The sequence below is a fragment of the Anopheles maculipalpis genome, chromosome 3RL (assembly GCF_943734695.1).
Source record: "Anopheles maculipalpis chromosome 3RL, idAnoMacuDA_375_x, whole genome shotgun sequence".
Lineage (NCBI taxonomy): Eukaryota > Metazoa > Arthropoda > Insecta > Diptera > Culicidae > Anopheles > Anopheles maculipalpis.
Window position 1 is genome coordinate 82,509,415 of NC_064872.1, and position 25,475 is coordinate 82,534,889.

General features: G+C 45.2%; 6 protein-coding genes across 6 annotated transcripts in view; 3 read left to right on the top strand and 3 right to left on the bottom strand.

Annotated features, from left to right (window-relative positions):
* LOC126561531 (probable chitinase 10) overlaps nucleotides 1-15,982 on the top strand; it is a 29,590-nt gene extending 13,608 nt beyond the window's left edge. The window contains exons 2-8 of the mRNA XM_050217737.1: nucleotides 12,435-12,516; nucleotides 12,685-12,935; nucleotides 13,018-14,190; nucleotides 14,262-14,373; nucleotides 14,445-15,415; nucleotides 15,493-15,694; nucleotides 15,771-15,982. Of these exons, the coding sequence (XP_050073694.1) occupies nucleotides 12,435-12,516; nucleotides 12,685-12,935; nucleotides 13,018-14,190; nucleotides 14,262-14,373; nucleotides 14,445-15,415; nucleotides 15,493-15,694; nucleotides 15,771-15,982 (3,003 nt within the window). The remainder of the gene's footprint in view (nucleotides 1-12,434; nucleotides 12,517-12,684; nucleotides 12,936-13,017; nucleotides 14,191-14,261; nucleotides 14,374-14,444; nucleotides 15,416-15,492; nucleotides 15,695-15,770) is intronic.
* LOC126562334 (serine protease inhibitor 2-like) overlaps nucleotides 1-25,475 on the bottom strand; it is a 388,794-nt gene that overhangs the window by 280,047 nt on the left and 83,272 nt on the right. The window lies entirely within an intron of this gene.
* LOC126562624 (terpene synthase) overlaps nucleotides 1-25,475 on the top strand; it is a 224,574-nt gene that overhangs the window by 192,516 nt on the left and 6,583 nt on the right. The window lies entirely within an intron of this gene.
* On the bottom strand, nucleotides 18,381-20,644 carry LOC126561761 (uncharacterized). The gene is made up of 3 exons (XM_050218071.1): nucleotides 20,380-20,644; nucleotides 19,988-20,307; nucleotides 18,381-19,919 (listed from the first exon to the last, which is right to left on the bottom strand). The coding sequence occupies exons 1-3, from the start codon at nucleotides 20,642-20,644 to the stop codon at nucleotides 18,381-18,383; spliced, it is 2,124 nt and encodes a 707-aa protein (XP_050074028.1).
* LOC126561054 (uncharacterized) lies at nucleotides 21,886-22,853 on the bottom strand. Its single transcript, XM_050217003.1, is given in 4 exon segments — nucleotides 21,886-22,112; nucleotides 22,178-22,433; nucleotides 22,435-22,549; nucleotides 22,813-22,853. Coding segments are annotated over 4 exon segments (639 nt in total).
* On the top strand, nucleotides 22,852-23,358 carry LOC126563254 (uncharacterized). The gene is made up of 2 exons (XM_050219885.1): nucleotides 22,852-23,071; nucleotides 23,138-23,358. Exons 1-2 carry the CDS (start codon nucleotides 22,852-22,854, stop codon nucleotides 23,356-23,358), a joined length of 441 nt encoding a protein of 146 aa, XP_050075842.1.

Sequence of the window (25,475 nt, forward strand, 5' to 3'; positions counted from 1 at the left end):
GTTGAAGATTGTGCAAATGTTCAAAAGGCTTGTTCAAAAGGAAGCAGCAGCAGCAGCAGCAGCATCATCATCATCATCTTCATTCCCCATTTACAACAGCATCTCGAACCGAAGTTCCGGCGTCATCGGATGGCCCTTTTCCGAAAATGGGTGTACGAACGAAGGTACCGAAGCCACTGCGAAAGGTTGTCTTCCCGTGCACGGGAAGACTGGAAGACCGCAGACAACCGGTCGTCGTAATTCACTTTCGCTTTCATCTTCCATCAGCGCCAGTGTCGGAGTAATCGCTTACCTCATGCCCACATCCCGTGGACAAAGAGAGAGAGAAAAAAAAAACGGCAAAATCGGGCTGCGTCACGCATGGTTCCCCTTGTGCTAAACAAGCCTTCAAGCTTTGCCAACCCTTAACAAGCCACGACAAGTACTGTCCAAACGCATACACACACGATCAACCTCATTGCTTGATCGCATCGATAGCGGGACGAGGTTCGTCACTTGTTTTTGAAAAATTCTTATACCGCCAAGCGTTGAAGTCTTTTGTACGCGCTCGCTTTGTTTTCGTTCAGGATGCTGATCTACTCCTGCTTTATCAGTACTTACTCCGCTTCAGCCCTTAAAACTCATCTTTTTTTTTTCATCATCTTTGAAAAAGCTTCAACGGGGTAACGATGTAATAAGTGACGAACCTGTCATGCCGCTTTGCTTTCGTGTGCCGCATGTTCGATTTGGGTGAAGATAATGTTTGGTGGTGGCCGTTGCCAGTCTGTCTGTAATTAATAGCATCGTGCGACAGGAAGAAAGTGGCACCATCAGGCCGTGGTGCGGTGTGAGGGCGTACCGGAGGATTGAAACCCCGTGCTACCGGGGACGCGTGTAACGCAACCGGTAACGTAACCGACAACGACGAACCGTGGCCATTTTTGGGGAGCGATGTGTTGTGCGTTCGGCAGCCAGTATGGTTGCCCGACAGCGGGAATGTGTACTGCCGGTCACATATGGGTGATGGTAAAAATCCATCAGCATTATGGCATCGATATTTTCGTTTCCTTTTCGCTTTCCAACTACGATGCGTACGATCGGGAACGATCGTACGGAGAGGATCGCACGTGAAGAGGCTGGAATTCGTGATCGATCATGATGATGGGGCATTAAACGAGAGCGAGTTGTATGCCAATTTGTTCATTCTTCTGCACAACCGTGCTGGCGATGAAGTAATATCTGTTTTGGTCTGTTTTTTCCCGTTCGGTGGATATAATAAAGACTTTAAAGAATGAAAGTGAAACGGTTCGTGAGCAATTGTCTAAAATGACTAAAAATTTTCACTTGCGGACAACACTGCCCACCACTTATAAGGACATATGTTCTCTTATGTGTTGAAAAAACAACTCTACACCTCGTAAGTCACAATCCACTATGGAACGAAACAAACAACTCTTTCTTCACAATACATCTCAAAAAGTGGATGTTTGCCGAATGATCAAACGGATGTTAATTTGAGACGAAATCCACGAACCGATCGTGCTTCAAGGGCGTAGTAAAAGTCATCTCAAATCGGTCGACCTTTTCTCTACCGTCTGGTTGACGATTATGACTTGAGCAGAACCACATTTCACCACAGACAAAAGTACCGAAGTCCTCTGGCTGATGTTTAACGAAAAAATTCGACAGCGAAACGCCACCGTTAGTCCTCCTTCTTCTGCGTTCTTCTACCGGAGGAGGTCAATGAATACTTAATCGTATGGCAGAGCGACCGGTTTTCACGGTCTATTCCACGGCGGTCAAACTCGACAGACAAAATTACCCGTGGAGCGCGTCTTGTAAAACGCTTGGGCAATCCAACGTTTCGTAGTCAAAACAAAAACACCCAGCGCCAGCGCTAGTAGAGAGTGATTGCGTTAATATCTTATCTGGATTTTTTGGAGAGAATTTAAAACTATGTCTATTTGTTTGGAACCAATTGTGCAATCGCCTGTGCAAACAAACACTTAGTAGCAATCAAAATTTAAGTTTTAACTTAAGCTCGTTAGAAGCTTTACACCGATTGAACTTCAAAATTGATTTTAAAAGTTGTTATTAATTTAAAATTTAAAAACAAAAAAACACAAGTTCACCATAATGAATGAATGAAGCGTAAGTTCCTCTTAAAAGTAGATGAATAATTGAAGAAAACTCTGATTCTTATTGTATTTTAACCTAACGTTTTATCAAGTCTTGACAAAGAGTCGTTCCTACGCTACCACATTCCCTACACCTTCTCACAAACCCTGTAATTTATCTGAACAATCTCGAAAAACCTTGAAATAATTAAAACTACAATCCAGCAATCAAACGCTTTGACAAATTTAATTTCTCATCCATCACTCTTCAAAATCCATCACCGTTTTCCCGGCAGCATATTACAAAGCTTACATTCATCCCAAACATCAACAGCACCTGCCAACATGGCGCAGGCGCGAGTGTATGTTTTGAAATCAAATGGTAAAAAGCAAACCAACACGCATGATCCATCCCATACTGAAGGTCAACCGATTAGAGCTTTTAAAAGTCTCATAACGACATCATTTTTGTCGATACCGCCAGTCGCTCGACGCTGTGAGAAGCTTTGGCGAGATAAACAATGGGGCCGGTTATTGACATTTGACGCCCGTGAGCCCGTAATTGATGTTTACTAACTGTCATCATGACAGCACTGACAGTGCGGCAATAAGTAACAACAGTTGTCGATATTTTGAGGCACTTCTCTTTGCCTCAAAGGCCTTTGGTAAATTCATTTGAAAAGGTCCCCAGAAGGAAGAACCTGACCGTCGGGTTTCCCTCAAACTCAGCTCCAACGTGAGCGTGACATTCAGCCAAAGAGCGGAAGCCCACACACTGTTTAATTTATGCTTCAGAACGGTTTGCTCTTTTGCTTCCCGTTGCAAAAGTTTGGGCTCAGAGGTGGGCTGATATTCTTGGTTGCGTTTTCAGTCGCCGGTCGATCGATCGGCTACCTGCTTTACCATTTCCGTTCTGTGCTGAAAGCACGGTGCGAAATGTGGACCCGTGCGTCTTGTGCATTATTTCGGTCCGTTCCGTTGGGCCGGAAGACCTTGTGTGTAGACCTGCGAAAGGTCGATCTCTGGAGGCTGAAATGGTACATTCGAGAAGGAAAGGGACAGAACGATTGCACATGATAAAAATTAGCTTCAAGTTGCAGCAGCCACTGGCTAGACTTTGGAGGGAGATCTACGCAATCAAGCCAGCTTATAGTAGACCTGTAAAGACCTGTTCACTCCGAGGCAGACATGGGGCCTCAGTTGGCAAAGTCTAAAGTGAATGCTTGTTTTCATGCAGCCCCACCTCACTGGGCGGTGGAAATAGGGAGAGAAGGGTAGGTACAGAAGCATGGGTGGAATCTGGACAGGAGAACAAAAGCGTAAAAGTTGTCCAGTGCGCAAGTGCGCAATGTTAAGCGTGGCAAATGGGCAAAAAAAGGTGGCAAGGTGGCCAAGCACAAAGGCACTGAGCTACAGTACTCACAGCCACACACACCCTCGAGCCTTCTCCATCCTCCATCGGGGGTAAGAATGGAACCATGGTTTAGCTTGGAAACGCGCACGAATCGATCGCATGAGCAGGGAACTGGATCACCTTGGCAGGCCCGGATCGAAAGCAGAATGACGTGAACTGAACCCACCCTCTCTATAGGCTTTTTGTTGCTTTTGCTGGGAGGTGTCGGCCGGAGAACACAGGGACAGCAGCGCAAGAAGGAAAAAAGCTGCAAACACCGACCGACCAAAATGTCTCGCATATTGTTCTTATTTTTCAAATTGAAAGAAGTTTCCGAAAAGAAAAAAAAAACAACCAAAAAACCGTTCACATTGCAATCGCCACGACTGCGTGCAATTAATTTTAAACAGCCGCCTAGAGACTGCCGAAAAAACTGCGGCCTGACCCTATCCACACCCAGTAACGTTCTTGGACCTGCAGGAGCTGGTGGAATCAAGGTGTGCCGCACCAGGCGATAAAGTTAAGTGAGGTTAGCGCTTTCAAAGTCTCATAGCCAGGTCATAGCTGTCCGGACGTTGCTTGCTCCAATCGGGTGCTCTAAGTCGATGCCTCTTAGACAGGCAAACCAACACAGTGAAATAACTTACCGAAACCACTGGATCTGGCCCGTTTGTCAGTCCAATCCGTAATGACCGGTTGAGCATACTAATGAACCTTCGGCCAACGTACCAATACAGCGCACGCTGGCACGCTGGATGTGATCGATTTCAAGACGATGAATCGTCGATGTCACACTCCGCACCGCATTCAACGATGTCAAGGATTGGCCAACGACAAAGCATCAAATCTCCCGGTGATCTATCGGGGTTAGGTTATTAAAATTTTCCACCACACTGCCCACAAGCTTGAAAAACTGTGTCATACACAGTCCCATTTAATAATGTGTGTGTGTGTGTGTCTGAATGAATATGGCGAAACAGTTTTTGTCATCGAGTCTTTAGGCAGACATTGCAAACAAACACGCTGTGCAGTTCGATGATCACTAATTTCTTTCCGATGCCCTCGGTGCCGTCCATGGCCGCTAAACGTTCATCATTTTGTGTATAATTTCCGTTTCCTGGCGTGCGCGTGCATTATCCGGCTTCAACCCTTTGGGGTCCTGTCCGGGTAGGTTTTTTCCCTCCACCAAAGCCTCCCGATAGTAGTCTACCGCTTCCTGCGGCGTTTTGCGATCATTTTCACTACCAATTACGTACTGCGCGAGATAGTCGATCAGATAGGATAGATGATGGATGAGGGCAATGGCTTTTGATACTGGCGTTGGATTTGAATCGACTGGAGCACCATTTGCCTGAGGGAGAAAAGCCTTTATATCCTCTCTTTTTTTTTCAGAGATAAAGTTTATCGGGATGTATATTTAAAATAAAGCTCACCAAGAGGATCAGTGTTGTGAATGTAGTTAAAAGTACTATTTCCTTCATTTCGCCCTTCTTTTTTCTTTTAATCCCACCTCCTCACCCAGTAACTTCAAGCTCAAGAGTATTCACTAGATTGTGCGGGAAGCGCTAGGCATGCGGCTTTAAGCTAGCATTATCTCACAGTTGAGCAAACAGCTAGAACATTCTTGACTTTGTAGAGCAAGCGTCGTTATTTGATCTGTGCTACACCAGCAACTGTAGCCCTGAAGCGAGTGAAAAATGCAATGTCAAGTACAATCCAACCTACTGGCGGATGGTGGGGTCTCAATGACAAGCTAGCAATGCAGTTAGATGGACAACCGTTTTTCTCAGGAGTAGTCGAAATGCCACTGGAAATCTAAAAGTATTTCGGGAGAATTTTCTTTCTTCTTTCACTGAAATTCTTTCCCAAATTAGCAAACATTACAGCCAATCACTGCACAGCAATTGGAAAACTAAACAGTATGAAGTGCAACAATGTTCCAAATGTAATTACTCAACTATACGTGTGTGCGATACACACACAAACTTCCCCCTTAAACAATGTTGGAATGAGGAAATAATTTTCTGACTAAACTTCAGGAACTCAAGGCCCGCGAAAGGCAATCAAACGATGCCAGTAATCCTGTAATTAAATTTCCAGCGCAACACGTGCATTTCATTCCGATCAATTAGTGTGTTTTCTTTTTAACTGTGGCAAATGCAAACAATCACCTCCGTTGCGAAAGACGGGAAAAAATGTTTCCGTAAAAGGGTTGACGAGATGGATGACTGATCGATTTAATAATCGGAAACACTATTCCGCAAATGAAGTTCTGATGAAATGAAGACAAAAATGGATCACAAACTTGCAATTATGACTGCATTTTCTTCATAATTTTGACGCCTTTTTTCACGGAATTTTCATTCCAAAGAAAAAGCGTGTGATTAAACGCACTCCCATAGACAACGAGACTCCTGCTAGTGTGGCTGTTTGCCTGGTGAAACGAAATCATAATTCATGCTCCAATGAGCTCGTGCGCACAAACACATCCTTATCTCTAGAGATCCAAAACATGCCGTGCCTCACGGTGCCTCATTTATGATAACAACACCTACACAAACATTCATAGATTTTTCGTTCTCTCATTTATACCATTTCCTCGGCACGATTCACATACACTTCCACAAACTTTGGGGTGAGTTTAAAGGTCCCTTTTACGCATGACTGAACACAGAGTAGTCTCAATGGAAAACCCCGGGAAAACATTTTCCCTTTTGTAGTCAGTGCCCATTTTTCTGGACTCCTGGTACACCAGAAATTGAATTTTTCGCATCACTGAACAGACGATCGAACGATTATACTACGATTGGGGCTAGAAGCAGAACATATTCCAATTTTTTGTGCTTTCTATCCGACTTGAAGCACCTGAAGGCGCAGCCATACACAACCATGCGACCCTGCTCGACACAAATCTCAATGTTCCGCTTCATTAGACAATGCCATGAGAAAATTATGGCGAACCTTATGGTCAGTGACAGGAAGTGAAGCGTGCGCATGCGTCCTGGCGAACGATGGGCAACCGACCGTGCGAGATGCCCTTCTAATACAGACAGTTCGTAAATATTGACACCTTACTGGTCGATGTTTATGTCTCCTTCGTTTTAGTTTTTATGCTCCATCAAAGTAAAACCAAAAGTACCGGAGGCCTGTGACCTTCGCGACTTTGTTTCAAAGAGTGGTTCTATTTTACAGTTCGATTATTGCTTACAACCTAGCGCACACTAATGGAACAGTGAAGGGACAAGATTTATTTTGACCGATCTTTAAGTTGGAGTTAGAGAATGTGATGGATGGTTCGCATGGTTCTAAATTCTTTTAATCTCTGTTCTTCATTATCTCCAAACAAATAGCATTGTTTAGTTAAAAGATACAGCATCGTATTCCTCAATCTGCATAAACTTCTACTTCCTACTCAGTTAACAAACACAAATACAGATAAATCAGCTGTTTACAAGCTCACTATACGCATGAGTGAACATAGAGTCCCTCCACCAGCGTTATCATCAGCAAGAGAGTCCTTCAACGATGCCTGAACTCCTCGTACAGGAAAATTCTATTTTTCACGCTTGACTGAACAATTTCCAATGAAAAGCAATTCCAAATTACGCCATATCAGCTGGAAAAATAATTCCCATCGTAATAGGATTTCCCTACTGAAGCAGGCAAAATTCCAAAACAGTGAAATAGTAAAAGCAATTATTTTACTCAAACAAAACCACCGGTCCCGATGGTGTGGGGATTTGTTTTGCATCTTTTACGCATGACCGAACATTGGAGACCTTTGGGCGCAGTCAAGCAAGAAGGAGAAAAACTGGATGTTACCTGTACCGTCGTCTGTGCTCCTAGCACTGGAAAATTCTATCTTTCACGCTTGATTGCACCGAACTCTCGGACAGACCATCGAATTAGGTGCTCCCGAGGCATAATTTCCACACCAGAATTGCTCGCAATTTTCATCTCCCCGGGAACAGGCATCGAAATCTTCCTGCTCAGTCAGGTTGAAGAAAGACAGGCCAGAATTTCGCTCCATTCCAGTGCACAATCGAATCACGGTCGTTTACACCTGCCGGTTGCAGGGGAAAAAGCACTTGTCATTCGGTTGGCACGCGCATGCGCATGAAACACACACACACACACACACTGCCAGAGCTAGAGAAAGCGCGAGAAACATGCACGTGATAACAACGTGGCTGGCGATGGGAGAAATTCGTCCGCCGGCTTTGTCTTCCCGGCGTACCCGGCATACCCGGCACGAATTAGCTGGTGAACCCGGACACACGGTCGCAAACCCGGACATTGGCACCGCGGAGTCTTGGGCGATTTGAAAGGGCCACGGCACGATCAGATGCAACGAACCGTGAATAATTTGATTTTCACCGTACCAGGATGTCATAAAACGGGGCCACTGTTGGGCAGGTTGCAGCAGACCCGGCATCATGTACGGGCAATAAAGTATGCTATTGGTCCTAGAGGGATAGGGAGAAAAATTTGGGGCCATTCTGATGTATACGTCATCGTTTTACGACTTCCTAGATAGCATGCTCTCCCGGCCATGGTGTCTCCAGTTTTCTGCCTCAGTGAACATCGAAGTCCCAAAATCAGTCCAATTAGAGGCATGGTTTTTTCTAACCGTTTTAACTCATTCAAGAGTAGATAAGGCAGCAAGCCCGAGATTCTCTGAATCCATAAATGTGTGACCTAATTTTCCACCAAACACCGAACGATACCAGGAGCATAATGGTTCGGACAATTTTCCACCACGCATGACTGCACGGTGGAGTCCTAGCAACAGGGATAACAACCAGCTGCCGTCAGCAACACATACATCCTTACACATTTTTCGTGGTATAAGTGCAACGCACCCGCCACTGATTTCTGCGCTCCCGTTACATAGAAAATCACAATTTTACGCTTGATTGAGCAGAAGTCCCTCTGATGGAAAAGTTAATTGAGCTGTCAGTCGTGCCACATCGTCACATCCTTGCCCGAGTGGGAAGTGACACGGGAAATTCAAAGGGTTTTTCATGCTAATGAGGTTGGTTTGTGGATAAGGAAAGGCCAAAACAAACTCACCCCCTCGAGCAGTACTGTACGAAGCACGTGTTAGAAACATTCTTCCAAGCAACCTACGCCCAATGTTGGCCTCCTGGTGAAAGGAAGCGTTTGTTTTCGCTTCACTGCACACGGGATGACAGTTGTGACAGTCGGCTGGGAAATTAAACACGTGGTTTCTCCGCACATAGCCGTAACATAATCGTTGTGGTGCGCACGCGCTGCACAGTTGGGGTAGGTCAGTACAGTCGACGTATTTCAAGCCCACCGTTCAGTGCAGGGCTACAGGAACCCCTGAAGGGTTGGGGCGTGGAGTAACTTTCACCTGCTGTTAAGTCACAGGCCCAGTGTTGGGTGTGTGGGAAGCCCTTTTTTCAAAACCCATTCCAACCTAACACGAATCATGTTTCGGTTCTGCTTTGACACCTTACCAAATGCGGAGATAACAGATTACACTACCACCTTTTACGGCCTATCTCATCTTCCTGCGGCTGTGTGCAGCTTAAACCAATCAGCACCTGATAGTTAATAAATATTAAAATATCTTGAAACAATGATTTATTACCGCGTAACGCAAAAGCCCTTTTCTCCATCGTCTCAAACAGCTAACTCATCCAGCACAACAGGCTACCATTTTCAAAAAGGTGTCCAACAACCTGCCCTTCTATGTCTACCGTCTCGTCACAGTCACGCAAACCATTAGCCTTTGCTGGTGGTCCGATGTAAGATGGAACGGCGCTACAAAACCTGCTGGCTTACGGTTGGAAAAAAAGTGTGCATCCACACTGCATCCGTACACCGGTAGCAGTTCCATTCCATTAGGGACCACTTCCTTTGTGGCGCCACCCGTGTCTGGTGCCGACCCGTCTGGATGTTGCGTCGATTCCCTGCTGCCAACTAAAGCCGAGAGAGGATAAAGCCCTCGGTGAAGTGATTTCACTTTTCTTCACGCTTCATCGCCCTCCGAGTTTTCGCTCAAGCAATGCTGGGAATGTAGCCGCGTCGTATCGCAGCTTCCCATTGCCAAACGTCTGATAACTGGCAGCGCTAATAATGGCCAATCTCTGCCGTCAGTCGTGAGAGAATGTTTAAACACGCAATGAAGCAGAGTGTCATATGCTAATGAGCGCCACTGAAATGTCTATTGCGTAAAAAGGTGTTCTCTTTGGAGGATGGTTGCTTATGCTGGGAGCAGAAGACCTTGCCAGAAAGCATGGCATGCAGAGTGTGTTAATTTGTTTGCAAAACAGGGATTACTTTTTAAGGAATATGGAATGTTTTGTGAGCGATAATTAAATTATTATTAATATAATATAATTTAAAGTAATACCCAAAACCAAACGATGAATTCTGTTTTGAGTAATCAGAGGTTCTTTTACACGTTAGTGCATTTTGCTATAGGAATTATTGAGCTCACTTAACTATTGACTGTGCAATATGAGGTCAAATATGTATTATGATTTATTGTAGCGGTTTGAATTCTCGTTCAGAAGCTTAGAACACGATTAAAGCAAGGTGAATCAACTGTATTTCTCTTCTAATTTTGAGGTACATCTCAGGAAAAGCCGTGCATCCTTGAACCAAATTTTACATTCTCTCAGAACGTTCGTTACGAATCAACCTGCAGACAAGCTGATTGAATAAATCTCCCATTTAGGTAATTACACAAACGACAATCGAAACCAATCTATTCGCGCTCGGTGGTTATTTGCCATTCACCAAGCATACATTTCATTGTTGGTGTGTGTTAATATGGGTGTGTGTGCATTACCCTAACAATCCACAAACCGACCCAAAGCTTAGTTTACTGTACTGACCGAAACGTCACCAGAAAAATTTATAAAATCTCATCCCAAAAGCTCGAACCGACGAACTCCCAGCATTGTGTGATAATATGGCACCGAAGTCGGTTACTTGTACGTGAATTGGACAGTTTGGCGATCATTCCACAACCACATACAAGAAGAATATGGAAAGCATAAAAAGAAGAAGCGGGGGGGGGTCCATTTTGCAGCTAACCTCAAATGGACACGCTACATAATCCCCCTGAGCCGAGGCTCATGGTCTCGCGCTTTAACGTCACGTCGGTGTGCCGTAGTGTGCTGTCTGTTGGTCTCTGTAAGTCTGCAGCTGTAACACCGTATCACTTATGCAATGCGTCGTCCAAAAAGAGGTGAATATAACATTTCGGCAAATTTTCTATCCTGAATTTTACTGATCACCAATCAAAATTTAGATGCAGCTGCAACCCTTCTAAAGTTTTAGAACTATTCTCACCTTTTGCTGAACGAAAAGCCACGTGCAAATGACAAACCGTTCTCGTTCTGCAACAGATGTTCCGACCTCTTTGCTCTTTGCAGCTGTAGACGATGCTTTATGCTGCCTTGATGCCCAGCTGCATGCTACCGTGTTCCACTGATGGTTCGTTACGAATCTCCAATCGGTCAAGTCGCTGACGCTGAATGCCGTTTATGAGTTGCTGGGTAGGCCAATTGCGGTCAAGTACAAACCGATTGAGGGTCTGCTTGCTAGTGCTGAACCTCTCAGATGAATCTGATGCCTGCAATCTTGCGTTTGCATGAAGAGAGAGAGAGAGAGAAAGTCCTATATGGGTATGCTTGAGAAACCAAAAAAAAAGGTGGTAACTATCAAAAACATGGCACCCAAGTTTTCGTCTACTAAACGCCAAAAGTGTTGGGGTCAAACACATAGACAAGTGGCATACACACAGCGACGCGCTTACGTATGTTTATTACCACCTCGACATTTTGCGGTGGCATTTGATGACTTTTTCAAACATTCTCGTTGCTTGACAAAAAAGGCCAAACGGATAAGAAGGCAGCGGATGCATAAGCGAAGCAAAAAGCGTTAGCAAAAGGATGGGTTTGGTTTGAAAAATACCTCTCACAAAATTCATCACGTATTGTTGTACGGTAGCCTCGAATAGGCAACATGTATGGATCATCTACATCTGTTGCATCGCATCGAATCTTATCGTGAGCACGATCGCAATCATAATCATCCCCTACACCCTACCACTACCCACCCGTATCTATTAATCAACTCGACCCAATTATTTGCAGCACCATTAGCGCCCTCACTACCGACACGGGCATGCTTTTGGTGCTGGTGGCAGTGTCGATTGTGTATGGGTGGCATCATTTGCAACATCAGCGTCGTGATGCCTTACCTTTAGCTGGCAAGCATTTCGAGAACGGTGAACCGATTGTTTCAACCCATTCCAATGCAGTCGACGATAGAGACGGAGAGAGAAAGAAGTACCTAGGTGCACTGTGCAGCTGCTCAAGCAGTTCAGCAGCATTTGAAGCTGGGCTTTGATAAATGCACGAAACGTCTTTTCGTTCCCATTAATTGAGCCGTTTGGCGAGTGAACTTGAACGGTACCACAGATTATCTAACAGACAAAGCCAGACACCCATAAAGATCCACCCTGGAATGATTAGATAACAGAACTAGTAAATTAGTTTCTGTATCGGTTCCTTCGGACGCTTCGAATCTGGGCTGAGAATCTGGAGTATATGGCAAACAATGGAAAGTAAAAAAAAAATACTTCAAAGCCATTGGTTAATCAAGGGTTTTATTTTTCCCTTCTATTAGGCTATTAGACTCCGTAACTGAGCTCTTCTTTCGTTTACTAAGGTATCTTTCCTATCACCTCTCTTGAGGCTAAATAACCCAGATTTCGAAATCTAAATACTCACGTCTGCATCTTACTTACTTACGAGCTAGTGCTGAGTGATCTCACCATGAACTGTATGCGCGATTGTGTGAAATATTTCGACAAACTATCATTATCCATATCCATATCGTGTACCATCGGCGAACAACAGCTTACTAAATGGTCTGCCCATCTTTTTCTTGTCCACTTCCAGTTAACGCCTCGGATACTAAGAATAGCGATAGTGCTATGCATCCTCATTGCGATCTTCTCCCAAGCGACAGATAGTGCGCAAAGTAAGTACAAGTCATTAGATCTCCTCATGTGTGTCTGTGTTTGATGGCATTTAGCGCTTAAGTAACTACTCTTGACCCGAGCAGTGTTTATGACGCAATCTTTACACTGGATGCCGGTTTATAAAATTTATAGCACACATCGTCTAACCTAATACTCATTCATTGCAGCAAAACGAAGAATAAGGCGACCCACCAACCTAAAGTCGTCCGTAGCAAAACCAGAAGATAATCAAATCCCCACGAAAAAGGCACAGGATCGATCGGATCAAGCGCCCGCCTCGGCAACAAATCGATTCCGAGTGCGCACGAAAACGCGTGGCTCTGTGGCAGCTGGAGCGGCCGGTACTGCCGTAGTAGCAGGCGCTGCCACATCCGCACTTATTTCCAAGAAGGCTCAGGTCGACAGTGATGGCTACAAGGTAAGACCACCGTACGCCCCACCTTGTTGATGTTAAGTACCATCCACACTCACACACATCTTTACTTTTCTTCGTTAAACAGATCGTCTGCTACTACACCAACTGGTCGCAGTACCGTACCAAGCTCGGTAAGTTCGTCCCGGAGGACATACCGGCCGATCTCTGCACCCACATCATATTCGCCTTCGGTTGGTTGAAAAAGGGCAAACTCAGTTCGTTCGAAAGCAACGATGAGACGAAGGACGGCAAAACGGGCCTGTACGAACGCATGATGACGCTGAAGAAGGCAAACCCCAAACTGAAGGTTCTGCTCGCGATCGGTGGCTGGTCGTTCGGTACGCAAAAGTTCAAGGAAATGTCGGCCACCCGATACGCTCGGCAGACCTTCATCTACTCGGCCATCCCGTTCCTGCGGCAGCGTGGATTCGATGGTCTCGATATGGACTGGGAGTACCCGAAGGGTGGTGACGATAAGAAGAACTTTGTCCTGTTGCTCAAGGAGCTGAAGGAAGCGTTCGATGCCGAATCGCAAGAAATCCGTCAGCCACGGCTGCTTCTAACAGCGGCCGTCCCAGTCGGTCCAGATAATGTACGCGGTGGATACGATGTGCCGGCTGTCGCAAGCTATCTCGACTTTATCAACCTGATGGCGTACGATTTCCACGGCAAATGGGAACGTGAAACGGGACATAATGCTCCCCTGTACGCACCTTCGTCGGATAGTGAGTGGCGTAAGCAGCTTTCGGTAGACTATGCCGCTAACCTGTGGGTGAAGTTGGGCGCTCCGAAAGAGAAGCTGGTCATCGGTATGCCTACTTATGGCCGTTCGTTTACGCTGTCCAACACGGACCGATACAAGGTCAACTCTCCTGCTAGCGGCGGCGGTAAGGCCGGCGAGTACACGAAGGAGTCCGGATTCTTGGCTTACTATGAAATCTGCGAAATGCTACTGAACGGTGCGGTTTACATTTGGGACGATGAGATGAAGGTGCCGTACATGGTGGACGGTGATCAGTGGGTTGGATTCGATGATGAGCGTGCCATCCGTAACAAGATGAGCTGGATCAAAACAAACGGATTCGGTGGTGCCATGGTGTGGACGGTCGATATGGACGACTTCTCCGGTACGGTGTGCGGTGGAAACGTCAAATATCCGTTGATCGGTGCAATGCGTGAAGAGCTGCGTGGAGTAAGCCGTGGAAAGGAAGCGAAGGATGTCGACTGGTCGTCTGTGGCTGCTACTATTGTGGAGAAGGTAAGACATCTGCAACGCAATAATGCTGCAATTTTTGCACCTTTACTAATCATATCCAAATCCATTCTCAGGAAGTTGAAAAGCCGGCTCCGATCAAAATCTCCGTCTCAGAACTGCTCTCAAAGGTCCAGAAACCTCAGAAGAAGATCATCAAGCAGGGTCTTGCCACGGTGGAAAAGAACTGTACGTAATTTCGCTCAACTTGTAGAGTATTTCTTCAATTACCATGTTTTTTTTTGTCCTTTTCCACACAGCACGACCAGCCCAAGTGTTCTGTTACTTGACGAGCTGGTCAGTGAAACGCCCAGGAGCCGGAAAGTTCGAACCGAAGGACGTTGATGCGACCCTCTGCACACACATCGTGTACGCCTTTGCCACACTCAAGGACCATAAGCTAACCGAAGCGAACGAGAACGATCCGGACATGTACGATGAAGTAATCGCCCTGCGCGAGAAGAACCCCGACCTGCAGATCCTGCTTGCCATCGGTGGATGGGCGTTCGGTTCCACCCCATTCAAAGAGCTTACCTCGAACGTATTCCGCATGAACCAGTTCGTGTACGAAGCGATCGAATTCCTGCGCGAATACCAGTTCAACGGGCTCGATGTTGACTGGGAATATCCTCGTGGTGCTGACGATCGTAAGGCGTACGTTGATCTGCTCCGCGAGCTGCGTGTTGCTTTCGAAGGTGAAGCAAAGACATCGGGACAGCCTCGCCTCCTGCTGACTGCTGCCGTCCCCGCATCCTTTGAAGCGATCGCGGCTGGATATGATGTGCCGGAGATTTCCAAATATCTCGACTTCATTAACGTCATGACGTACGATTTCCACGGACAGTGGGAACGTCAAGTGGGACACAATTCGCCTCTATTCCCACTTGATTCTGCTTCGAACTATCAGAAGAAGCTCACCGTAGACTACAGTGCCCGCGAATGGGTGAAGCAGGGTGCACCGAAGGAAAAACTGCTGATCGGTATGCCCACGTACGGTCGATCGTTTACGCTCGTCAACCAGACGCAGTTCGATATTGGTGCACCGGCGTCCGGTGGTGGTTTGCCAGGCAAGTTCACTAACGAGGCCGGTTTTCTGAGTTACTACGAAATCTGCGCATTCCTCGGTGTGGACAATACGACGCTCGTGTGGGATTCGGAGCAACAGGTGCCATTCGCTTACCGTAAGGACCAGTGGGTCGGTTTCGATGATGAACGATCGCTCAAAACGAAGGTAATGGCCGTGGGGAAAATGGGAATATACGGGTGGATAAGAAGTTGGGTTTTATTTGGGCAATTTCTCATTTGCAGATGGAATGGCTCAAGGAGGAAGGCTTCGGTGGCATTATGGTGTGGTCGATCGATATGGATGATTTCTCGGGTCGCTGCGGAAGCGGCAAATACCCACTGCTGAACGTACTTACCAGCGAGCTGAAGGACTACAAGGTGCAGCTGGAATACGATGGCCCGTACGAGTCCTATGGACCACGTGGTGCCTACACGACAAAGGATCGTAAGTACAACGGTTTGCATAAATGATTTTTAGGAACTCGTTTTAATGTCAACCAAAAATGTTCTTCACACATCAGCGAATGAGGTGACCTGCGCTGAGGAGGATGGTCATATCAGCTACCATCCGGATAAGGCCGACTGTACACACTATTTCATGTGTGAGGGAGAACGCAAACATCATATGCCATGCCCGGCCAACCTGGTCTTCAACCCGAACGAGAACGTTTGCGATTGGCCCGAAAATGTGGAAGGATGTCAGCACCACACGCAAGCACCGGCGGCCAAGTAGACGATCGTCGGTCTTTTCGAAGAGAAAAAGCGGTACCAGTGCATTCCGCAAGGCAATAATCCATTGAACCATTCTACAATCTGTTATCTCTAAGTGCTTCCCGTATTTCTGCTCCAAACTTACTGCCGTTTTGATTACACATTAGAAAAAAAACTCTACACTGCCAGTACACTGCCCCTGATCAGTGTGCTTCTTGATCGTTTTTGACACAAGAAATATGACGCCGCAAGTGACTCGTGATGCCTTGGAGCCACTGATTTTGTAAATATATTATATCGTATGCCACTACGTCCCATTTTTACTTTTACACGAACTTTCAAATGAAATTACAAACAGATGCAAGTCCAAGAATTTTCCTTAAAATATGACGTGTAACTTGTCTGCCCTTTTATTCTTTATTCATAGACTACCGATTGAGTGCATCAGTGCGTAAAGAAAACCAACTAAAAACAACGGATATGCATCATTTATTTATATAAACCCGTTATTCCTTCCTGCTACAGCAACAAGCCCCCGGTTGGCGGTTAGTCTTCCGAGACTTAAGACTTTGAAACCGGCTAGGGATTTGATTGGTTTGGGATTTGAGGCCCCTCTATTCTTAACTTTGCTCTTGTTCTATACATTTAAAAACGATGCTATTTATGAAAAAAGAGATAAAGCTTAAAACGTTAACAGCAGCGGGTGAAGAGCAACCGTGCATCAACCAACCAGTAGGCAGAAGCCATCTTTGGGCAGCCATGCTTACTGCTAACAGTTTCGAAATGGTCGGCTACAGCTGGTTAGCGAAATCAATCCCGGAAAAGATGAAACAAAACTTTTATGTTCGTCACACTTTTTACAGCGATCGCGAGCTGCAGCAAATTGGCACACAAATGCAAACTATAGAATGACGACACCTCCGATGTTTGTTTGCTTGTTTTTTTGTTTTTTGTTTTTAACACCAGTAATATCTGTAAATGTCGTTTTGATAGATGTATAAAAACTGTGATAATTAAGTGTATATAAAGAAAAAAAACATGGAGCCACCGGAAGGCTACGCCAGCGCTCGGGGGAAAAGTGTCAATGAAATAGGAAAGGAAAGGACGATCGAGAAAAAAAGTTGTAAGAAAGAGGAAATAATTAAAAGAGGAAAGCTACGGAAGGAAAGGTTGCTTTAACAACAGCAAGAGCACCGAAAACAAGCAATAAAGCAACAAACAAACAGCAAACATTTGCGAAATGTATCGGATAAAACAGTAGAAAAAAAGACCACAACTATCCAACTATCAAAATCTGCAAACAAAAGCACTCAACACTGATGAGCTGCGAAACCAGCGTGAAGAGAGTTGTTTACTGTAAGCGAAAGAAGATATAGCGGAAGCAAAAAGGGGAAATTCGGCGAAGGAAAGCAGGAACTGTTCAAGCTAAAACATATTTTAGCTCATTTTCTGTTTATGAGAAGATGACTCCATACAGGACAAGTAAGCTGCCTAGGGGGAAAACAATAAAGAACGGCATACACACAGTTGTGTAGCGAAAAGCAATGCGAAACAACCATTACTCATCACAACACGGTACGGGAAGATGTCGTCCTTAGACTTACTCTTTCCGGTAACAGGGTGGTAACAGTACAGCGATCCCAAGTTGAGCTACTGATGTCATCACACCGATCCGGGTGTCATAGTTTCCGCACCACGTGTTAGCGATCGAGAGGGAAATAGAAAGATAAGGAGATAAGAAGAGAAGATCAGCTGCGACAATACTTTATTTTTAATGTAAAAAAAATATGTTAAATGTACTTTTTTGATGAATAAATCACTTAATAGTATAAAGATGTAGTGGTTTTTTTTAACACAGAATTTTATCATGCAGCCACGATTCACAGGGTTGAAGATATTGACGTCGATTTTCACAGGTTAGGAAAATCGAATGCGTATCGTTTTTCGACCGATCCGAGCTACACGAAAATGAAGTAGAACTCAAAATGAAGTCCAAGATGGGTCTGCAAAGATGGGATGTCAGGCTTGGCAAGAGGGCGAACTCTTCTGTTTGCTGTTCAACTTCACTCTGGAGGGTGTCATGCGAAGCACAGGCTTCGTTTTCGGTTAGGTGAAGGTCCTCAGGATAGATGTATTTGAAGTTCTGTTGTCTCTTCGTCGTTTAGATTGCTATGTCGACTGGTTATGCTTCGCCATAAATTAAAGAGTTTGGAGCAAGAAAATCACTCCCTCTAACGTATGCAAGGACAAGAGTGTTTAGCCTTCGAATAGGTTTCAGGTTTTACTTCGTCAGTCGCGTCTTTAAAACATATTTTATTAACCATAAACAACACACTTTCTGCTGACAATTTTTCCATTATTTTTATATTGACTCATCCACTCCTTAATCCTACGCCATACAATTAACCTAAACAGTCTTCTCAGTAATATTTCCTATTATAGTGCGAACTACTTCGACTAGATGCCGCTCGATTGTGACTCTGGCCGGCAGCACTTCGACCATACCCGGAAGACCCAGACGGTTCCCAGCGGGGCGAATATTCCGGTCGGAATTCGCCCTCGAACCCAAACGAGCTCATGCTACCGGTTTCCTTCGCCAGCAAATAGTGTGGCGGTGGTGTTGGTTGTGGGTAAAGCGCTTCTTCCGAATTCTGAGCAAACATTGCCGGTTCATGTTCGGCCTGCGGAAATTCGACCGGTATGGCTGGTGGTGGCACAGGTGGAATGAATGCATCCGGCGGTGGTGTTAGTCCTGGATACATATCGTAACTCTTCTCGGGCGAATCAAACGATTCGTACAGTACCGGACCTACTTCTGCCGCCGGTGGTTCAAACTCATCCCGCAGTGGGCGCGGTGTTGGCTGGAACGGTTTGGCCATGTACCGTCGGGCCGTATCGGCCTCGATAATCTGTCGCGAAACAATCTGATTGTAGGTGAATATATCGGACGGATCGCGCGGTGGAAATTCGGGCCAGTCCTCTATTTCGTTGTCCGACAGCGGATGCACACCGTGACTGTCGGGATAGTATTCCCGGCTATCACCGGGACTGTCATCATAGGTGCTATAGTCAACAGGCTCATCGTAAGCGAGATAATGTTTCGAGTTTTCGTATTGTGCATGAGGATGATCGTGACTGGACGGATAGGATGGATCGTACGATGAAGAGTAGTACGATCGGTAGGATGAGGGCGGTGCAGGAGGAGAAGGTGGTGGTGGTGCAGGTTGATGATAGCTTGGTGGAGGATGATAATAGTTGAAATCGTAGCTATCAAACTGACAACTTGAGTAGCTGCTCGGTTTGGAGTAGCTTCTGGATGATTCGATGCGTCTCGGGGGAGGATCCACGGTGATCATGGGTGGTGATGGCCGTGAAAAGGAAGATGGTGGTGGTGGTGGTGGTGGTGGTGGTGGTGGAGGAAGGGATGGAGGTGATGGTGGTGAAAATTTGTGAGCCTTAGTTGGTTCCTGTGGAGGTTTTTTCGGACCCACCGGAGCTCCATCGTACAGATTAGGTGGAGGAGTTAAAGGACGTTCCGGGAAGGGCGTCACTGGTGGCGATTCCGGTTCTGATGCTGGTGGTGATGGTGGTGATGGAGGTGGCTGTGGGGGAGATGGTGGCCGAGAATCTCGTGGAGGTTGCATCGGTTCTGGCATTGGCTCCGGCCTTGGTCCCGCGGAAGGTGGTTCAGCTGATTTTCCTCTCGCTTCTGCCGGGTACGGAGGTGGATATGAAGGTACATAGTGTGGTGGATGCGGCTGATGATGTTGCTGGAAAGGTCTTCGGAAGGGATGCTTTTTGCCAAGTTTTTGACGATTCGTCCACACAGTTACATCCATAGGTGGGTGAGCAGGATTTATCGGCCTTGCCGCCCGATATCCCTCATGCTCATCGTAACCTCCATAATGCTCTTCACCTTCGTGACCCCCGTGACACGATGTTTCCGGAATCTTTCCTTTCTAAAACAAAGAAACGATCGCAAATTAATGAAAGTCATTGCAAGGTAAATAGCAAATTCAACACTTACAATCACAACGTGGAACTTCATATGTTTGTCGTGGAACTTTTTGTGCTTTTTGTGCTTATGTTTCTTCTCTTTGTGCTTTTTGTCCTTGCAGCATATTAGTTGTTTTGCTCCGTGTCCGTGTCCCTCATCATCATATCCGTATCCATCACCATCGTGATATCCACCATATTCTCCTGCATCGTGTTCGTGATGCTTCTCGTAGCATGACATCGAATGGCATCCACGCGGTTCACGAACGTAGTCTTCCTCCGGTCCGCTAAAGTCACATTGCACATCCATCTGCTCGCATAGCCGCTGCACTTGTGAGGTGCAATTTTTCCCTAAAAATTCAGATAATGTAAAACAATTTTCAAGAGTCTCTTCGTAAAGCTGGTTAAAGGTGAAACACTTACCTCCTTCACTATCTGGCGAAAAGTCACAGCTGCACTGACACAGATTTTCGTTCACCAGCGTCCCTCGGCAACTACACTCCCCACAAAGACTCTGGCAAAGGTCCTCCGGACTAAACGAACCATACTCGCTCAGCTCCATAAACTCACCCACCACCGTACTTCTCTCCTCCACACTGGCACCCTGACAGCACTGCTCTGCCAGAAGCAGGCAACCCACCAAAAGATACCGAAAGACAAACGCGCCGGCCATATTTCGGTACTTCATGGCACGGTTCTGATAAGCCCGAAAGCTCGTCCGCCCGTATTTAACGAGAATCGGTGCGTTGCGTACTGCCGGATCCAATTACGGCACATCTGCAGACCTCATCTTCGGCCTTGTCCCATGTTTTGGGAGAGGTGGTTTCTTGGCGCCGGTCCATGCCCGGTCAGCTGCGTCAGCGTTAGGCGTCTGGCATGCGCTGACGATTGCATTTCGGTGAAGACGCTTTGGCACCGCACCAATCCCAAGGTGTGTGAGCGTAGCGTTCTGCGATGCTAAACAATGTGGCGCTTCTTAAGCTCGTACGGCAACTTACTTTTTACCAAGCCAAGAAAAATAAATATACCGGATAAAAATGAACCAGAACGCTACATTCCAACGCTTAGTGTTTACAACTGGGTAGAAAGTCACGCATTGATGGAGAATTATCTAAGAAGGGTTGATTAGGTGGTAGAATCATTGTCTGAAAACACACACACCGCAGCTGTTATAAAGACTTTCTGGAACCATTACTATCTGCATCATTTATTTCATTTTCTTTTTGGAAAACAATTTAATGTCCTTGATCAAGACAAGTTTTAGAACTTGTGGGGTGATGTGATATAATTCATGATACATTTGAAGATTTTTTTTCTTCTTGGCTTAACGACCTTAGCGAGCGTGTTAATCATGGTGATACCACGTAATTAGATAATCATTCCTCACTACGGGGGATTTATGTCCCTGTCCTCCCGCGTTAAGACCGGACTTACCTGAATTTGTCTTACTTCCAGGGCAAACTTTGGAGTTATGATTCCGATTATTGCCATTTTTTAGTCCAGACAGTACAGCCTGGCCATATTGCTCAAAAATCTTTTTGATTTTGTTTCGATTTGCTACATACTAGACAATAATCCATTCATTTGTTTAAGTTATGTTTAAGTTTTTTAACTTTCATTTCGAAACATGGTAAGAACTCATAGTATGTCTTAATGCATTGAAAATATTTGAAATATATGTTATTAAAACGCTACTAGATAAACTGAACCATCTTTGTCCAAAAACCGCTCTACAAAATGGAATAGAAAGCTCCACTTCGGATAACATTTTTACTGGTTCTCGTACGAGAAGTTTTTTATAAACAAGTTTTTAGTTCGTTATTCATTAAGCGATGCATGCAGTAGAAATGCAATAAGGTATCGTTTACAGAAATTTCAACAACTTATACAGCAATGAAAATATATAAAACGACTACAGAATTTAACATATCACTGAACATATTTATTTAATTTGCTCTCCTTTTCATTTCGCACCCGTAATTCATAACGCTTCGTATTCCAGCCAGCAGACGCTCCGCGACCCATGCGCGCCCTTAGTGCTGCCACTTGCCGTATGTCACGTGCAAATCTGCCTCCGGTGCGTGTCAGAATCAGAATGTCGTTGTCAATGCCAGCTTTCAGCTCATTTTTCCGGATTGCAGACAAACAATTTGTTGCTAGACAGTTCATAGACACATTATCCAAATTTGCCGTTTTCAATTAAGGACCATTTTATACTTACTTTCCTTGTCGTCGTTGGCACAGGAACAGATGCACTTTTCGCCCAGATATATTCCCTTACAGCCACAATGTTCACAGGCGGCCTCACACGGCACACCTCGTAAGAATTGATTTCCATGCAGTTGAAGTCCATCTAGCGATTGATGAAACATTGCACGATCCGTGTCAACGATTGTCCGAGCCTCGGCGAATCCTTCCAGCACGAAGGTGATGATGCAGTACAGCAGAATGATGCCCCATCGAATAAACGCCATGATGATTGGCGGAGTAAGGCTTGTGATGTTAAAAGAAGACACAAAGCAAATGTTCACGCGTCACACAATCTACAGAGTCTTTATTAGAACTTCGTCCAAAAGATGATACCAACTGGTGACTTCCGCAACAGAAACAGCCAGGTATAAAATTTCAAGGTTACTGTAACTTTCCCAAAACACTGCAACAAACCTATGTTAGGCGCCTTTATGGTTTGTTTTTTGTTGCTGGTTGACACTTTAACTCACACCACATTCCTTCTGCTACCAGCGTCAGCATAACAGTTCTACGGTTAGAACAGCATCAAGCGCCGGCTGGCGCTAGCTATAATATAAATCATCGCCCAACACGATGCCAACAGTGAACTCTTAGCCAGTCTAGCACCGGTAGAACTTCATCCGCAACACTAGAACCACCACGACCATGGGTCAACGGGTTGTCACATCACTGGTAATGGCATTGGGGCTCTTAGTACTTGCCCTCCCATCGCCACTCAACGCTTATGAGCTCACACTGGAAGACGAACTGGAAACGGGCATCAAGGATTGGTCCTGCAAATCGTACTGCAACAATTGCAACTGCACCGCCGACTTCGTACCGGACGAGAACTTGTGCCTCTGCTACTGTCCAAATCCGGCAGAAAGTGAGTATGATGGACCTAACTTTTTCGCCAACAATTTCTTACTTTTTTTTTATTCCTCTTCAACAGAATCACGCTGCTTCATGTTCGTGCGTGAAACGAACAACATTCTAGGCATCGAGTATGACCTGAAGGTGATGGATGTGGCAGCCACTCGTAGCGTTATGGCTATGCCGCGTAGCAAGCGAGAAACAGGGCGAAAAGCTCGCATAGCGCGTCGTAAGGAGCGGATGCAAAATCGACGAATGAACCGAAATGCTCGCCGACGACGGGTAAGAGTGGTGATTTGATTAAAAACTTGCCAGGAATGCGCCATACTAAATTTGTTTTTTTTTTTTATTCGATCCATTTCACAGCCCACAACACAGGCCCCGGCTGCGACGTGAAACACGGCTTAATGGAGCACAAACGAGATTCCTCAATAATATAGGCAAATAATTTAATATTGAAATAGTATACTGTGAAATAAATATAAGTTGCATGTTATCTTGCAATAGTTTGGTTTAATAATGCCGAATTAATGTGTACTTCGGACTACCGAGCTTTCAAAGAGATTTGATTTATATTTACGCTTGACGACACGTCACCGTATCGTCCTTTCAATGAGAATATTAAAAGAAGTTTTTAAACCTTACAATCGATTGAGAACCTTTAGAACAGAGTTTAGAACTTAGAACTTAATTTAACAAACTTAGAACCGACCGACATAAAAATCAATGCCCGTTTCTGGTTAAGAACTGCCACGATGAATGTTAAACATATAAAAATAATAAAACATTAGAACATAAAGTTCAAATAAACATAATAGTTAAACAATACAAGGAGCACTTTAAAATTGACTATAATAAACAAATAGGAAAAATTATGGTCGTAGTAACTACCCAACACAAAGTATAATAATAAAAGCATATTTTATGCTCAATAAATATCCCATATTTTAGTAATTTGCTGAGTCTATGGTGCTAAGTTGTTGCGTCTAGGTAGCTCTTCATGTTGTCTGCTACAATGTCTGCTTCTTCTTGGCATAATAACCGGTGCTGCTGTCGCCGACACCACCGGGCCACGCCGTATCCATTGTAGAATGTAAATGTTTATTAAATATAGTCCTTTTAAATGTCCGTAACCAAACTAGAGACAAATATATCGGATATTAACTCGTACACGGACTGACTGTCGTGGCGCACGCAGGACTGACTTTCTAATAACCTATAAATGGTCCAATAAGGAAGGAAGACTTCTCGAAGATGCATAGTTTAAGTAACGTAGAGATTTGAAGAAGAGAATATTATCGTGCATTGTAATTTTTTCTTGTAACATCACAATTATTGCATATAAAATTCTATACATTTTAATGACAAATGTTGAAACCAGATAAGTAATATAATTAATTTTATCATTTTCCTTGAAAAATTGGGTAACTAAAACAATGGACTGTATGCACATGGATTCACCCGGTCCTTAGCCCCTACTGAGGAAGCTTAACAGAAAGTAACCACCGTATGAACCAAACATTAAACATCCCGCACCAACCACCTTCTCCACGTGACTGAGCTTACTGGAGCTTGGTTTCAGTAACGCAAAAACAATCTCCGCCCCAAAACAACGGTGGTATGTGTTATTTGCTCAAAACACACAACCAGCGGACAGGATTTTGCTATTGTGTCCTGTCTGGTAAACACAAGAAAGTTTGCCGGTTCATGTCGAGCGTTTCCCAAAGGTCAACGCTAACAACCTTCGCATTCGGCATGACCCAACATGGAGCGACCGTTTCGTGTAGTTTCTTTAAAGCCTAGCCAACTGGCGCTGGCGCACCGAGTAAATGTGCCTCTTTCAGCAGAACCGACTCCATTTCACTGCTGGAGCCGGAACTGAACCAGTCAGCAGTAAAGTCGCCCCTGATCAGCCGCTTTCACAGTGCTAAGAAGCAAGCATGTGTTCGGATCTTGGGAGAAAGTGCCTGTTGGCTTTCTCCGTCGGTAAGTGGGAAATTTCCTTCAGTCAGCAAAGTTTACAGAGTTACTGTCGTTTTGTTTTTTTGCCACCGTCTTTAGCATTGATCATCTGCAGTGCACAGGCTGGAGATGCCGAGACCGGTGATGAAACAAATTGCAACATTAAGCCGGAGGTGATAAGCTGTGACAAGAATAGTGAGTACTCGATCCTCAATCCCACTGCCGGTAGCGGTGGCCACCCTATTCCAATTCGCTCATCCATGTGTGTATCGTTCCAGAGCTTAAGTACCGCGTGGTAGTGAATGATCCACGTGGTGATCAGATCGTGTTCAATCACAGCATCGAGCGGATACCGGCCACCAAACCAACGCGACGGACACGCACCCGACGGCCCGGTATGAATCGTGCTGAACGGGTGGGTATTTTCCGTACTATGCTGAGGGAAAAGGCGGCCG